The sequence below is a fragment of the Podarcis filfolensis genome (genome assembly GCF_964270895.1).
Source record: "Podarcis filfolensis genome assembly, chromosome: 8".
In the NCBI taxonomy this organism is placed as follows: domain Eukaryota; kingdom Metazoa; phylum Chordata; class Lepidosauria; order Squamata; family Lacertidae; genus Podarcis; species Podarcis filfolensis.
This window is the reverse complement of record NC_139611.1, coordinates 7,527,549-7,544,134: the sequence shown is the minus strand read 5'-3', so window position 1 is coordinate 7,544,134 and position 16,586 is coordinate 7,527,549. Positions and strand designations below refer to the sequence as shown.

Sequence of the window (16,586 nt, the reverse complement as noted above, 5' to 3'; positions counted from 1 at the left end):
GCAGGGAGGGAACCACCAGAAGGCCCTCGGTGCTGGACCTCAGTGTCCTGGCTGAATGATGGGGGTGGAGACGCTCCTTCAGGTATACAGGATCGAGGCCGTTTAGGGCCGTTTAGGTCAGCACCAAGACTTTGAATTGTGCTCGGAAACGTACTGGGAGCCAATGCAGATCTCTCAGGACCGGTGTTATGTGGTCTCGGCGGCCACTCCCAGTCACCAGTCTAGCTGCCGCATTCTGGATTAATTGCAGTTTCCGGGTCACCTTCAAAGGTAGCCCCACGTAGAGCGCATTGCAGTAGTCCAAGTGGGAGATAACTACAGCATGCACCACTCTGGCGAGACAGTCCGCAGGCAGGTAGGGTCTCAGCCTGCGTACCAGATGGAGCTGGTAGACAGTTGCCCTGGACACGGAAGTGTAGCTTTTTAACCAATATAATGGTACGCCACAGGAAAAGTCATTCACACTGGGGGATTCACAACTACAAATGTCACCGGACGCCATTTCCACACAGGTGCACTTTTGTCCTTTCCACAATTCCCCCGTGAAAAGAGCAGGAAAGAACGGCAGGCTGGTTTAATCCCCCAAAATTTCATTGCTGTAATCAAGTGATTTTCCAGGTTAAGGGGGATACAATAGCTTTTACATTCAGATATGTTGTTGTTGTTGTTGTTTAGTCAATTTGTTGTGTCCGACTCTTCGTGACCCCATGGACCAGAGCATGCCAGGCCCTCCTGTCTTCCACTGCCTCCCGCAGTTTGGTCAGACTCATGCTGGTAGCTTCGAGAACACTGTCCAACCATCTCGTCCTCTGTCGTCCCCTTCTCCTTGCGCCCTCCATCTTTCCCAACATCAGGGTCTTTTCCAGGGAGTCTTCTCTTCTCACGAGGTGGCCAAAGTATTGGAGCCTCAGCTTCAGGATCTGTCCTTCCAGTGAGCACTCAGGGCTGATTTCCTTCAGAATGGAGAGGTTTGAACTTCTTCAGATATAATGCAGAAATTAGCAAATGGGGCCATGACAGGAAAATGGAATAAACCGTTGTGTTACTGCACCTATTGCCTTGTCCCTGTCCCCCCCCCCCGGGTTGATACCCTTTTTCCAAACTCAGGAACTGCAAGCTAAAATGGGAAAGGATGTAAATGTTAAGACAGGGTCTGCCAAGTGACGGAAAGATAGAGATCTCCTGGCTTTGTAGGAAAATGGGGGGCTATTTCCCTGTGAGTGTGAAGAAGGAAGGGCAAAGGGATCTGTTTGATGCCTCCTTCTATCCCCTCCCCCAATTGGTAGCTTTTTGGGGGAGGGGGGGTTAGTTTTAGCTGCCCAATGGCTTCCTTTACAAAAAGTCTCAAACCACCTTCCTTCCAGGTACTGCGCCATCGCAATAAAAAGCCACTTCCGACCTCGAGAGGAGCTGGTGTTGCGGGCTTCACGCTCCCAGCCCCACGCGATTAGGGGAATCCTCTGCTGCGTCATCCCCCTGGCCAGCCAATCGGCTGGCTCAGGGGGTGTGGCTTGCCGCATTTAAGGCAAGCGTGGCAGAGGATCTTCCTCTTTGGCCGCCGCTCAGCTGGGTGAATTTCCCACCCACCCACCCTTCAAGGTTTCTCCTTTGACCTTGCTATGGACTTTGGTTGGTCGCCGTTAAGGGGCCTAGTAGGAATTTTTCCACTTGGCAAACTGGCACCAGCCATTTGGTTTTTTCGCCTACCTCGTAGCAAATCGTCACAACTTCCTCGGTTTGGTGGTTAGGCATTGTATGGGTATTGTTATGTAGATGAATGGGGGGGGGGAGGAGCACCATCACCTCCCCCGGATATTGAAGGCTAGTCCGGTAAAGGATTCCGGGGGGCTTGGCCCCGTCTGAAGCCTATGGAGGCCAGGGCCCAAGGCACGCCCCCGAGTGGTGAGCCCGGGGGAGTGCCTAGTTGATGTGCATCAGCAGGGCTCCTCCTACTGGTGTTAACCCTTCCTGGCCTTCAGGCAGACAGACTGAAGCCGGATAGTATTGTATTGTATTATTGTATTGATCTTTATTAGGGCCATTGGCCCATCACACGACAGTTTCCCATACCAACATAATGTACTTAAACCTCCAAATTTAAAACCGCCAAAACTTACAAACAACAGACAAGAACCAAAGCAAAACAAAAACAAAAGACCAACATCATACATTACAATAAATTTATAACGTAAACATCGCCCTCTGCTCATAAATTAGTAGAAGACATCAATGGTGATATCACCTAATTACAACCTAAAACATAGATCATAGTTTAAAGGGATTATCCGAGCCGCACAGGAGTCCGTTTCTCTTCTTTAGGGATAGGACGCTGATCAAGAATCTGGCAACCATGAGTGATCTTAGGGGGTCATCATCATTTAATAGATATCTCAGTTTGGCTTCATTCGAAGCCGGATAGTCGATTAGGACCAATGCCTAAGCCAATACCGCTCATCACCTGTAACCAATACAGTTGTGGCCAATTTTAGCCCATTAACCTAAATATTGGTGCCTTGTGTCTTTATTTCTACTGGTGGGAGGGGGGAACTCGCCACGCAACCCCAAACCAGACGACAAGAGCAAAGCTCTTTGGAGCAGAGAGATTTTAAGGTGGCTCATGTTAATCCAATACGTACACAAGATGGCGCTGCAATAACTAGTAAGGAAGACCTTCGCCCAAATGAGTCTCCTCAGACCCTCGGGTCAGGCCTGGGGGCCAAATGGGCTTCCCTGCTTGGCCCTTGGAATTCTCCCAGCCCCTGCTTCACAACTCAAGTGTTTTGACCGTGTACTTGAACTCTGATCCTCTTTTGAAGCCATCCAAGTAGGTGGCCCTTACTGCCTCCAGTGGGAGTGAGTTCCACAGTTTAACGATGTGTGCGTGAAGAAGTCCTTTCTTTTCTCTGACCTGAATCTTCCAACCTTCCAACCTGGATACTCACAATTCTAGTGTTAGGAGAGAGGGAGAAAACGTTCTCTCTCCACTTTCTCTGCGTGTCTTGCATAATTTTCTAAACTTCTGTCCCTTCAGCGAGTGTCAGCCCGGCCTCCCCAGCTGGGAGAAGCCAGGACAGAGATCAGCTGAGGTGTGTGAGCCTGGCTGAGGAGACCCCCCAAAATCTCACAAGGCCAGAACAAAACTGAACCCCACTCCAGCTTACATCAAACAGATCAAACAGTTGATTCTAAAGCATGGGAATTCTAGTTCAAGATAAGACTGTGTTTTGGTTAAATTCAATATCACCATCATCATTCTGTTGTTAAAAGAAAAAAGATACATGAACCAGTATTATCCTTTGGATGATGTTATTCCTAATGGGATATATAACAAAGATCTGCTGAAAAAGACCGCTTAACTGAGGAGGAAAACAAAGAGGGGGGGAGGGGCAGCTTTAAATCATTTACTTTGCCAAGATGATGATGCTGAATGAAATAAAATTGCTGCGAGCCCTTTATTTCCTCATAATACTTCCTGACAGGCACAATGGAGCTCTGGCAAAGTTCCTGATATTAGAAGCCAAAGGACGGTAATCTCATTACAACTTTCTCAAGGAGTCCTTTGCCTGTCACGCCACACACAGGGACACCCACACAATCTCGTTTCCACCGCTTGACGGGGATCCTGGCCGAGTTCAAGGAGGCAGCAGTTGCCAGCTTGTGTATAAAGGTTGTGGAGGCCCGGGCAAAGCCTGGGAACCGAGAATAAACCTCCTCTTGGGGTGGAGGGAGAGAACGGCTTGGCAGAAGCACATGTGAAAAGAAGCTCTCAAGATCTCAGTCTTGCGAGCCAGCAGTGTGATGTGGCAGCAAAACTGGCCAATGCAATTCTTAGGCTGCCCTAACAGAAGTAATAAAAGCGTGTTTTCTGCATCCCTCCACCCCATTAAAAAACTTTGGAAACACCAAGCATTGGGAGGAAAGGAGAAAGCGAGGTACTTGCAAACACATTTGGCAATCATATTTTAAGAGGGACAGTTGTGGCAGGGTGGACAACCAGCCTGCACTGATGCTCAGCCTGAAAAGGTCCTCTGAGTGAAAACTCCAGCCAGGGATGAGCGTAGGAGACTGATTTTAAGTGCCAGAGTGAGAAAAGGTCAGTCTGGTGGTGTGTTGCTCTGAACTGTTTTGTGCCTTCAAGGCAGGTGGGGTGGGGAGAGAATGGAGCTTTGGCCGGCCGAGTGGAGAAACTGAGGCACAGACGAGGTAGAGGCAGAAGAGCAGGGGAAACCTGTGGCAGATTATCATTTGCTTTGGGAAGGCGACCCATGTTGTATTCCTTTAATTAACAAACTGCACAGCGCATATCACACAAACAGGGACAACCTTATATATAAACAGGGCGAGATCTGCTTTTTATTTCCTTTTTAAAGAGGATATGGGACGCGGGTGGTGCTGTGGGTTAAACCACAGAGCCTAGGACTTGCTGATCAGAAGGTCGGCGGTTCGAATCCCCGCGACGGGGTGAGCTCCCGTTGCTCGGTCCCTGCTCCTGCCAACCTAGCAGTTTGAAAGCACGTCAAAGTGCAAGTAGATAAATAGGTACTGCTCCGGCGGGAAGGTAAACGGCTTTTCCGTACGCTGCTCTGGTTTGCCAGAAGCGGCTTAGTCATGCTGGCCACATGACCCGGAAGCTGTACGCTGGCAAGATGAGCGCTGCAACCCCAGAGTTGGTCTGGCAGCTAGACTGGTGACTGGGGGCGGCCGCCGAGACCATATAACACCTGTCTTGAAAGACCTACATTGGCTCCCAGTACGTTTCCAAGCACAATTCAAAGTGTTGGTGCTGACCTTTAAAGCCCTAAACGGCCTCGGTCCAGTATACCTGAAGGAGCGTCTCCACCCCCATCATTCTGCCCGGACGCTGAGGTCCAGCGCCGAGGGCCTTCTGGCGGTTCCCTCATTGCGAGAAGCAAAGCTACAGGGAACCAGGCAGAGGGCCTTCTCGGTAGTGGCGCCCGCCCTGTGGAACGCCCTTCCAGCAGATGTCAAAGCGATAAACAACTACCTGACATTCAGAAGACATCTTAAGGCAGCCCTGTTCAGGGAAGTTTTTAACGTGTGATATTTTATTGTATTTTTGGTTTTTATGGAAGCCGCCCAGAGTGGCTGGGGAGGCCCAGCCAGATGGGCGGGGTATAAATAATGAATTATTATTATTATTATATTATTATTATCATGACTGGACCTAATGGTCAGGGATCCCTTTACCTTTACCTACAGAGGATATGCCTATTCATCTTTCCAATTGTAGCTTCGCAGTGCAGCAAAGAACTTCTAAGATTATCTGCTGCAGAGCCTGCTCTCAGGAGAATGCCAGGCAAGGACTGGGAACCACCCACTCTGGAGCATCTGCCCAGATAGTGAAGCATTTTCAGGCTTTAGCTTGGCCCTGCCCACCCAGACTGGCCGTAGTCCACTCTTGGACAGGAAGGGCTATGAAAGGCTTCCTGTTTGGGGTGGTGTTATGAGTCTTATGGAGGAGCTGGTTGGACCAGGATGATGAAGATGATAATAATAATAATAATATTTTTTATTTATACCCCACCCTCCCCAGCCAAGGCCGGGCTCAGGGCAGCTAACAACCAATAATAAAAACAAGTTGAATGAATACAACTTAAAAACAAGATTAAAATACAACATTTAAACATTAAAATGCAGCTTCATCACAGGAGGAGAAAGGAAAAAAGAAAGAGGGGGAGGGAATCAAATTGATTCCAAGCCAAAGGCCAGGTGGAACAACTCTGTCTTACAGGCCCTGCGGAAAGAAATCAGATCCTACAGGGCCCTGGTCTCATGAGACAGAGCGTTCCACCAGGACGGAGCCAGTGCTGAGAAGGCCCTGGCTCTGGTTGAAGCTAATCTAACTTCCTTAGGGCCCGGGACCACTAGGGTGTTGCTATTTATGGACCTTAAGGTCCACCGTGGGGCATACCGGGAGAGGCGGTCCCGTAGGTACGAGGGTCCTAGGCCGTGAAGGGCTTTAAAAGTCAAAACCAGCACCTTAAGTCTGACCATGTACTCCACCGGGAGCCAAGGAAAAGCACTGGATGAATATGCTCCCTTGGCAGAGAGCCTGTGAGGAGCCTCGCTGCAGCATTCTGCACCTGCTGAAGTTTCTGGGACAGCTTCAAGGGCAGCCCCGCATAGAGCAAATTACAGTAGTCAAGCCTGGAGGTGACCGTCGCGTGGATCACTGTGGCCAGGTCGGGGCGGGAAAGGTAAGGGACCAACTGCTTGATACAGCGAAGGTGGAAAAATGTCGCCTTGGCTGTTGCTGTAACCTGCGCCTCCATGGAAAGTGGGGGGCATTCAAGGAACTGCCCACTGACAACCTGTCAGGGAACTGCCATCGGAGCTAGAGGCGGGGGCAAGGCTCCAAAGCGATGCTGGAGAGGGGCCCAGCAGGGAGAGAGGCAGCTCATCGGCTGGGGAAGGAAATCAGCGTAACACCAGGGATAAAGGGGGGCAGATGGGGGAATCGGCGAGAGGGCTCCAGGACTCCTCGCCGGAGACCAGCGGGGAGAGCACAGGTCCTCCGCTACCCACACCCACCCTGCGCAGAAGACTTCCGCGCAGGGAGAGTAGGCGTAGACTTGGCGTCAAAGAACTTCTTTGCTGGAAGAGGTTCAAGAAACGCCCACTGACGGATTCTGCTAGCGACTGAAACAGCCACGAAGTGAAGGGCTGTCCAGACAGAAAAGGTTTAACCAGGCAACCTAGCCAGGAGTGGCGGCAACTTACACACGAGCAATCCCTATAACCATTACACAACCCTATGGAGGCGCCCAGTGGGCTTTGTTCACTTTTCTATGGAACACTCCAATGTTACTTCCAAATAAATAAATTCCACTGCTTTCTTTGGTCCTCTCTTATTTTTTCCAGTCTGGATCTGGTGATCTGGGGGAGTGATAAAACATATCTGCAGCACCTCCAGCTCCAGCAGCACCCCTCCTATTCGTATGGACAGGCAAAGCACTATTGAGGCTTTTGGGGCTCCTGTGCTTTTAATTAAAAGGGTCCTGTTTGCCAGTTCTATCCGTTTTGTTGCTTCCCGACGAATACAGGTTGAGGATAAGTGATATATAACCTCTTAATTGCCCCTTGAATAGCCTCTCCTGTCTGAATGTCAGTTTCTGTTCCTGCGGTGGGGAGAGCCCTGTGAAATAACCTGGATTCTTGAACTCGTAGCCTTTGGAAGACCGGTCAGTGACAGCTGTGACACTGTAGTCATCTCTTTGCTTTCCTTCCACCACTATTTTGGATGCTCAGGCATGTAGACTATGTTACCTTTATTTTAATGTACTAAAACTTTTAATTTAGATGTTTTCACGCATCCAGTCGAAGGAGGAGGAGGAGGAGAAGGTGGGGGGGGGAATAAAGTTTCAAATAATGACTGTAATAAATGAAGGTAATTAATTGTAGTTTGTTCCTTAACTGTCTAGTCAGCTTAATTTTACCTTTTCATCTAATAATGAGAAAATAATTTTTGTGCTCTGAGGGTTAATGATATGTAACTGCAAGAGCTGCTAATTGCATGTTGCAAACTATTCATCAGAATCCCCATCTGTGCTACTTGATTATGTTTGCTAAATTATTGCTTTGAATTATCTTTCATAAAGCAACTTTTGTAATTAGCGGGGTTCTGGCTCTGCTCTTTTCACTGTCTGCAAGGAGACTCAAAAACTTTGGCCATTTCATGCTGTCGCCACTCCACTACTGTCGCAGTCAGGCCTTTTGTCTTCCCAGTAATGGAAAATTAAAGGCAGGTTTTTATTTATTGAATCAGGTTGGGGGGGAAAAGAGAGAAGCTAGTTCCCTCTCCTCCGAAAGGAGGGTGCCTCTTATTCCTCCCCACAAGAACCGCTGGTTCATAGCTGTCAACTTTTCCCTTTTCTTGTGTGGAATCCTATTCGGAATAAGGGAATTTCCCTTTTAAAAAAAGGGAAACGTTGACAGCTATGCGCTGGGTGTGCCCAGAGTCTGGAGGCTCATCACATCCCAGATACTGGGACCTTACCAGCTAGACCACTGAGCTAAGGATGGCACCATTCTCCAGCCTGCTTCCATGGAAAAGAAGGGCCATGGGGCACTGGAAGAACACAAGAAGAGCCCTACAGCTGGATCAGGCCCCTCTAGCCCAGCATCTTGTTCTCACAGTGGCCAGATGCCCCAAGGGGAAAACAGCAAGAAGGATCTGGGCACAAGAACCCTGTGGTTTCCAGGAACTGGTGTTCAGAAGCATTGCTGTGAAGATAAAGGTAAAGGTAAAGGGACCCCTGACCATTAGGTCCAGTCATGACCGACTCTGGGGTTGTGGCGCTCATCTCGCTTTATTGGCCAAGGGATCTGGCGTACAGCTTCCGGGTCATGTGGCCAGCATGACTAAGCCACTTCTGGCGAACCAGAGCAGCGCACGGAAACGCCGTTCACCTTCCCACCGGAGTGGTACCTATTTATCTACTGGCACTTTGACGTGCTTTCGAACTGCTAGGTTGGCAGGAGCAGGGACCGAGCAACGGGAGCTCACCCTGTCACAGGGATTCAAACCGCCGACCTTCTGATCAGCAAGTCCCCGTGCAATGCAGGAATCTCAGCTAAATCATACATGACCGATGTCTATCCAACATCTACTTAAAAACCTCCAAGGAAGAAGAGTCCACCACCTCTCGTGGGAGTCTGTTCCACTGTCGAACAGCTCTGACCATCAGGAAGTTATTTTTGATGTTTAGTTTGACTCTCCTTTCTTGTAACTTGAAACCATTGGCTCAAGTCCTACCTTCCACAGCAGGAAAAAACAAGCTTTCTTCATCCTCCACTGAGAGCCCTTAAGATATTTGAAGATGGCTATCATAGCTCCTCTTTTCCAGGCTCAACATACCCAGCTCCTCCAATTGTTCCTCATAAAGCTTGGTTTCCAGACCCTTGAATGTCTTAGTTGCCCTCCTCTGCACAAGTTCCGTCAATTTCCTTCTTAAATTTTGTGGTGTCCACAACTGGACACAGGACTCCAGCTGGGCTCTCACCAAGTCAGAATAGAGCAGTACTATTATTTCCCTTGACCTGGACACTAGACGTCTGTTGATGCAATCTAGAACAGCATTGGATTTTTTGCTGCTGTATCACCCTGTTGGCTCATGTTAAGTTTGTGGTCCCAGGAACTGAAGCTGGAACCTTCTGTGTGCAAAGCATTTCCTATACCACTGAGATACAACCATTACCCTAGAATAGATCAAGGGTGAGGAATCTCTGGCCCTCCAGATGTTGTTGAACTCCAACTCCAACCATCCCTGGCCACTAGCCATGCTTTATAAGGCCGCTGAGAGTTGCAATTCTGAAACATGTTGTTGTTGTTTAGTCGTTTAGTCGTGTCCGACTCTTCGTGACCCCATGGACCAGAGCACGCCAGGCACTCCTGTCTTCCACTGCCTCCCGCAGTTTGGTCAAACTCATGCTGGTACCTTCGAGAACACTGTCCAACCATCTCGTTCTCTGTCGTCCCCTTCTCTTTGTGCCCTCCATCTTTTCCCAACATCAGGGTCTTTTCCAGGGAGTCTTGTCTTCTCTTGAGGTGGCCAAAGTATTGGAGCCTCAGCTTCAGGATCTGTCCTTCCAGTGAGCACTCAGGGCTGATTTCCTTCAGAATGGATAGGTTTGATCTTCTTGCAGTCCATGGGACTCTCAAGAGTCTCCTCCAGCACCCTAATTCAAAAGCATCAATTCTTTGGAGATCAGCCTTCTTTATGGTCCAGCTCTCACTTCCATACATCACTACTGGGGAAAACCATAGCTTTAACTATACGGACCTTTGTCGGCAAGGTGATCTCTTTGCTTTTTAAGATGCTGTCTAGGTTTGTCATTGCTTTTCTCCCAAGAGCGATTCTGAAACATATGGAGGGCCAAAGGTCTCCCATTCTTGCTCTACCTGGCACTTCACAAAATTCAAGAAGACAGGTCCCTGCTCCAATAGTCTTACAGAACCAGCAGTTGACCTCAGGAACTTGGGAGGCCAGTGAACACACTGTGTCTATCTGGGTTTAGAGGCAGCAGCCAACGACCTGGTCTAGGCCATATCAGTCCCAAGGCCCTGACCACTGTGGATGGACTGGGATCGCAGGCTCCCTCCTGTCCAGCTCTGTGGGCTCTTGAAGTTCACAGAACCAGGGTCCAGTGACAAGACCAAGTCAAATGCACAAGACCGAAGGCAGGGCTAAGAGAAGCTGTTTCAGAAGGCAGCTGGTACGGCTGGAAGTCTCAGGTAGGAAGACCAAAGTGTGGTAGGCCCCACCTCTCTGGAAGAACAAATGGGGATGGCCACCAACTTAGAAGAAGAAGAAGAGTTTGGATTTGATATCCTGCTTTATCACTACCTGAAGGAGTCTCAAAGCGGCTAACATTCTCCTTTCCCTTCCACCCCCACAACAAACACTCTGTGAGGTGAGTGGGGCTGAGAGACTTCAGAGAAGCGTGACTGGCCCAAGGTCACCCAGCAGCTGCATGTGGAGGAGCGGAGATGCGAACCCGGTTCACCAGATTATGAGTCTACCGCTCTTAACCACTACACCACACTGGGTCTCTAGGTGGCTATAAAAGAGGACTGGACAAGTTCATGAAGGATAAAGCTATCAGCAGCTGCTAGCCAGGTCAGTTGTGCTCTGCCACCACAGTCTAGGCTAGGCTAGGCAGCCTAGATGGCATGGTGCATACCCTCCAACATTTCTCCAGTGAAAATAGGGATGTCTATTACAGTGGTACCTCTAGTTACAAACTTAATTCGTTCCGGAGATCCGTTCTTAACCTGAAACTGTTCTTAACTAGAGGCGTGCTTTCGCTAATGGGGCCTCTTGCTGCTGCTGCGCTGCCGGCACACGATTTCCATTCTCATCCTGAGGCAAAGTTCTCAACTCGAGGTAACTCTTCCAGGTTAGCGGGGTTTGTAACCTGAAGCGTTTGTAACCTGAGGCGTTTGTAACTCGAGGTACCACTGTATTATTATTATTATTATTATTATTATTATTATTATTATTACACCCCACCCATCTGACTGGGTTGCCCCAGCCACTCTGGGTGGCTTCCAACATATCTAAAAACATAACAAAACATTAAATATTTTTTTTAAATCCCTATACAGGGCTGCCTTCACATGTCTTCTAAAGGTTGTACAGTGGTACCTCGGGTTACAGACGCTTCAGGTTACAGACGCTTCAGGTTACAGACTCCGCTAACCCAGAAATAGTACCTCGGGTTAAGAACTTTCATTTCAGGATGAGAACAGAAATAGCGTGGCAGCGGCGGGAGGCCCCATTAGCTAAAGTGGTACCTCAGGTTAAGAACAGTTTCAGGTTAAGAACGGACCTCCAGAATGAATTAAGTTCTTAACCTGAGGTACCACTGTATAGTTACTTATTTCCTTGGCTTGGGGGTCAGGCAACTCCATATCCTCCAACATTTCTCTGATGAAAATAGGGATGTCCTAAGGAAAAGCGGGACATTCTGGGATCCAGTCAGAAACCAGGACGGCTTCTGCAAATCCAGGACTGTCCCTGGAAAATAGGGTTCTTCTTATATTGCATTCTTACAAACAGGCAAAGGGACCCCTGACCATTAGGTCCAGTCGTGGCCGACTCTGGGGTTGAGGCGCTCATCTCGCTTTAATGGCCGAGGGAGCTGGTGTACAGGTCATGTGGCCAGCATGACTAAGCCACTTCTGGCGAACCAGAGCAGCGCACGGAAACGCCGTTTACCTTCCCGCCAGAATGGTACCTATTTATCTACTTGCACTTTTACATGCTTTCGAACTGCTAGGTTGGCAGGAGCAGGGACCAAGCAACAGGAGCTCACCCCGTCGCGGGGATTCGAACCGCTGACCTTCTGATCGACAAGTCCTAGGCTCTGTGGTTTAACCCACAGCGCCAAAGCTGGCTGCTTAAAGAGCTCTGAGGCAGCTGCCTCACCGTGCCTCATGGATACCCCGGCCCTGCTCCCTTCTCTGTGCCAGCACCCCACCCCCTCCGTCCCACACCCCCTCTCTCCCAGAGGATCTAATGACATCTGCTGGGGAAACAGGCAGTATTTAAAACAACCAGAAATACATTCCTATTGTTATCATTCTCTTTTATGTGTTTACGCCGAGCGTTTCGGAATGAATCAATACCGGATTGCCCTATAAATAAATAAGCATATCAGTAAAAACTGGGTAATAAAGTGAAGTGATGAAAAATATGGAAATCAGCCCACATTTGTGTAAATCCAGTTATTGTTTACTTTAATATTTTTCCTTGTGCCGTTATGTCGTTCCAAAGAGACAGATTTAGAAGTAAGGCGAAGCTCGCAAGATGACAGTCTCTAATGTGCTGTTGCTGAGCGCGGCGTCTCTCTGGGGGTTTCGAGCTAAGCGGGGTAGAAGCCGTGCAGACGGAGGAACTATTTCTCTGCTTCTCTCCACTCCCCCCCCGCAAGAGAATAATGAAGATTTTAGGAACGCTCCAAAGTGTGATATTTCTCCAACACCTGCCTTCACCACCTCGGAAGCATTTAAATCTCTCAGAGCCATGGCTCCACTGAAAGCTGGAACAGATCTTATTCCCCACAGCAAAAAAAAGCCTTGATGGATGGAGTTAAGGAAGGAAGCCATCAAAAACAACAGACCTGCCCAGGGGCCCTCTCAGCAGTTCCACTTCCCTCACAAGTTTTGGGGGGTGGCCTGGGTGAGGGCCTTCTCTGTGGCAGCCCCTCAATATACAGCTTTGTTGTTAATGCTGAAGACACAACTCTTGGCCCTGGCCTTCGAGACCTCAGATGTGTGTTTCAGGACCCACCCTGTTCTTGTGAATGTATTATGTTTTAACTGTTTTTATTTCTGAATTTTAACTGGTCGTAACCTGCCCTGAGACCTGCGGGAGAAGGACAGACAATAATAATAAAGATTTTCAAGGGATGGTGGAAAAAAACATCCAGTCAGTGAATCTATCATCAAATCTATCTCTTGTGCATGGAATTTAATGGAGGAAGTAAATTCACATGATCGTGTGGTACAGTGGTACCTAGGGTTAAGAACTTCATTCGTTCCAGAGATCCTGAAACTGTTCTTAACCTGAGGTACCACTTTAGCTAATGGGGCCTCCCACTGCCGCCACGGCGTGATTTCTGTTCTCATCCTGAAGCAAAGTTCTTAACCCAAGGTACTATTTCTGGGTTAGCGGAGTCTGTAACCTGAAGCGTCTGTAACCCGAGGTACCACTGTATTGGCTTCTACCGCAGCAGCAAAAGAGGTCGTCTCATCTGAGTGGGATAGCTCTCTCTGTGAGGGAACCGCCAGAAGGCCCTCGGAGATGGACCTCTGGACGATGGAAGTGGAGACACTCCTTCAGGTATACAAAGCCAAGGTCATTTAGGGCTTTAAATGACTCTCAGGCTGTGCGCCTGGTCTTTTATGGGCACAGTTACCCCATTAGGAACCAGGGAATCCCCCCCACCTGCCCGCCCCCTGCCCCCTAGAAACAGTACTTCTGTCTTGTCAGGATTCAACCTCAATCCATTGACCACCACCCATCCTCTAATGGCCTCCAGACACCCACAGGACATTCATTCACCATCTTCATTGGTTCCGATTTAAACGAGAGGTAGAGCTGATTGATTGATTGATTGATTGATTGATTGATTGACTGCATTAACACCCTACCTGTTGGTGTGCATAGTTTTCTCCCCATTTCCATCTAATCTCCACAACAACCTCGTGAGATAGGTTTGGCTGAGAGGCAGGGACTGGCCCAAGGTGACACCCAGTGAACTTCCTGGCCAAGTGGGGATTCGAACCCTGCTCTCTCCGAGGTCAAAGTCTGACACTCTAACCACTACAGCCAATAACATCTGGAAGGGCACCATGTTGGCTACCACTTGAGTTGACACCGAAAGCCTGGCGCCGTCTTTGGACTTTGAACCCACTGCCGATGCTGCTGTGTGTGGTTCGTTTTTCTCTTAGGCCCTGCTTCTACTTTGTGTCCCCCGAGCGGCTTGCAGGAAGCTCACATTGGCTAAGAAGTACCTTGGGCACAGACGGCTTCTTACCTCTGCCTGGAAGCTCTTCAAGACAGGAGCCACCATGTCGCGGACCTCCTGGAAGAGAGAAAACGGCGGAAGCCCGCAATTAGACCCGAGTCTGTTAATCCAGCCCTCAGAATCGGGACTGGTTCCTCCTATGAAGCTGGGCTGTCACCTAATTAAAGAAGCCTTGGTTTTGATTAATTGAGCAGGTTTCAAATTGACTAATTAGCTGATTACATTTGCATACTGAGGATAAGAACAATAATACTTAAAGGAGAAACAAAGGCCCATTTTTAGGCTGGTGTGGTGGAGATGGTGATGTTTTTTGGCCACATCCTTGGCCACTCTTCCAATGATCACAGAATGGGGGCAAAAATGGGTGTACCCACTCACACGCGGATCCACACTCTCTCATGTACACACCCAGGTACACACAGCCCCTCTCCTCAATTTAGACACAATTGCTCATAAAATGATTGATCTAACATCCGAGGAAGGAGCAATTTGCACCCCCAACAGGGTGATAAGCTAAGTCCATTCCTGTACCAGGTCTACTTTATTGCCCTCACCCCCATTTTGCTACCATTTTTTGCTACCACAAACTTGACATGAGCCAACAGTGTGACGCGGCAGCTAAAAAAGCCAATGCAATTCTGGGCTGCATCAATAGGAGTATAGCATCTAGATCAAGGGAAGTAATAGTGCCACTGTATTCTGCTCTGGTCAGACCTCACCTGGAGTACTGTGTCCAGTTCTGGGCACCACAGTTCAAGAAGGACACTGACAAACTGGAACGTGTCCAGAGGAGGGCAACCAAAATGGTCAAAGGCCTGGAAACGATGCCTTATGAGGAACGGCTAAGGGAGCTGGGCATGTTTAGCCTGGAGAAGAGGAGGTTAAGGGGTGATATGATAGCCATGTTCAAATATATAAAAGGATGTCACATAGAGGAGGGAGAAAGGTTGTTTTCTGCTGCTCCGGAGAAGCGGACACGGAGCAATGGATCCAAACTACAAGAAAGAAGATTCCACCTAAACATTAGGAAGAACTTCCTGACAGTAAGAGCTGTTCGACAGTGGAATTTGCTGCCAAGGAGTGTGGTGGAGTCTCCTTCTTTGGAGGTCTTTAAGCAGAGGCTTGACAACCATATGTCAGGAGTGCTCTGATGGTGTTTCCTGCTTGGCAGGGGGTTGGACTCGATGGCCCTTGTGGTCTCTTCCAACTCTATGATTCTATGATTCTATGATTCTACTGGAGCCAGTATGGTTGGGCCCAGAAAGATTTGCTCTGTGTATTGGGGGGGGGGCTGGCTCAAGGAGTCCCCCACCTCTGTTTCTCCCTGGTCCTAGTCCAGCACTCTAACCATTATGCTACACTGCCTTTCATGGGACAGGGTTTGTGGATTTCGGCTCTCTACTTAATTGCCTCCCCCCCCAATTAATACCTTAATATAAAATAAGATGCTGCAAACCCTCCACCCCAAGTCTTCTTAATTTAGATACAAGCTAGGAACATAATTGTAGAAGCTGGCATGAGGCGGTGTTGGGAGGGGAGGGAAGGCGGGGGAAAGCCCCCAACTGTCAAACTGACTAAAAAAACATTTATTTTGGGGAGAGGAAAAGAGCAGCAGCGGCAACAGAAACAGCAACAAAGTGGCGTTCCATCTGCTTCGAGAGGCGGGTGCCAGGATTTCTGCAACGAGCCCTTGGAACACTTTTTCTTGTTATATAAAATAACTTGACAGGGTTGGGGAGAGCACAGTTCTGAAAGAAGGGAGATTTTGTGCCAGGGCGCTGGGCACCCTGTCATTTTGTGCCAAGACATGATGGCATGCAGTTAGTGGAGAATGCTGCAGCCCAATTGCTGACAGGAGTGAGACCCCATCAGCTTACAACGCCTGAGACCTGGCTTCCAATTTGCTGCTGGGTCAGGTTCAAGCTCAAGCTGCTAAAAAGGTAAAGGTAAAGGGACCCCTGACCATTAGGTCCAGTCGTGGCTGACTCTGGGGTTGTGGCGCTCATCTCACTTTATTGGCCAAGGGAGCCGGCGTACAGCTTCCGGGTCATGTGGCCAGCATGACTAAGCCGCTTCTGGCGAAACAGAGCAGCGCACGGAAACGGCGTTTACCTTCCCACCGGAGTGGTACCTATTTATCTACTTGCACTTTGACGTGCTTTCAAACTGCTAGGTTGGCAGGAGCAGAGACCGAGCAACGGGAGCTCACCCCGTCGCGGGGATTCGAACTGCCAACCTTCTGATCGGCAAGTCCTAGGCTCTGTGGTTTAACCCACAGCACCACCCACGTCAAGTAGCGTCAAGCTGCTATTTGGGGCCAATTTAGCTGCATGATCGCCTCACTCTTCACTACCCACTTGACCGCTTCGATTTGTGGAACTGGACCTGCCACAGCTGCCACATAGTACCTGTTCCACATTTGTAAGAAATGGATATTTTAGTCTGGCAGCACCTGCACTTTGGAACTCCCTGCCTATTGACATCAGTCAGGCATCTTTGCTGTACTCTTTTCGACCCCTGCTAAAACATTC

The 16,586-nt window shown here is 49.0% G+C and overlaps 1 protein-coding gene across 1 annotated transcript in view; it reads right to left on the bottom strand.

Moving 5' to 3' along the window:
* The window catches only part of CUX2 (cut like homeobox 2), a 252,429-nt gene that overhangs the window by 93,909 nt on the left and 141,934 nt on the right, over positions 1-16,586 (bottom strand). Inside the window, exon 3 of the mRNA XM_083629255.1 lies at positions 14,065-14,112. Within this exon, the coding sequence (XP_083485381.1) occupies positions 14,065-14,112 (48 nt within the window). The remainder of the gene's footprint in view (positions 1-14,064; positions 14,113-16,586) is intronic.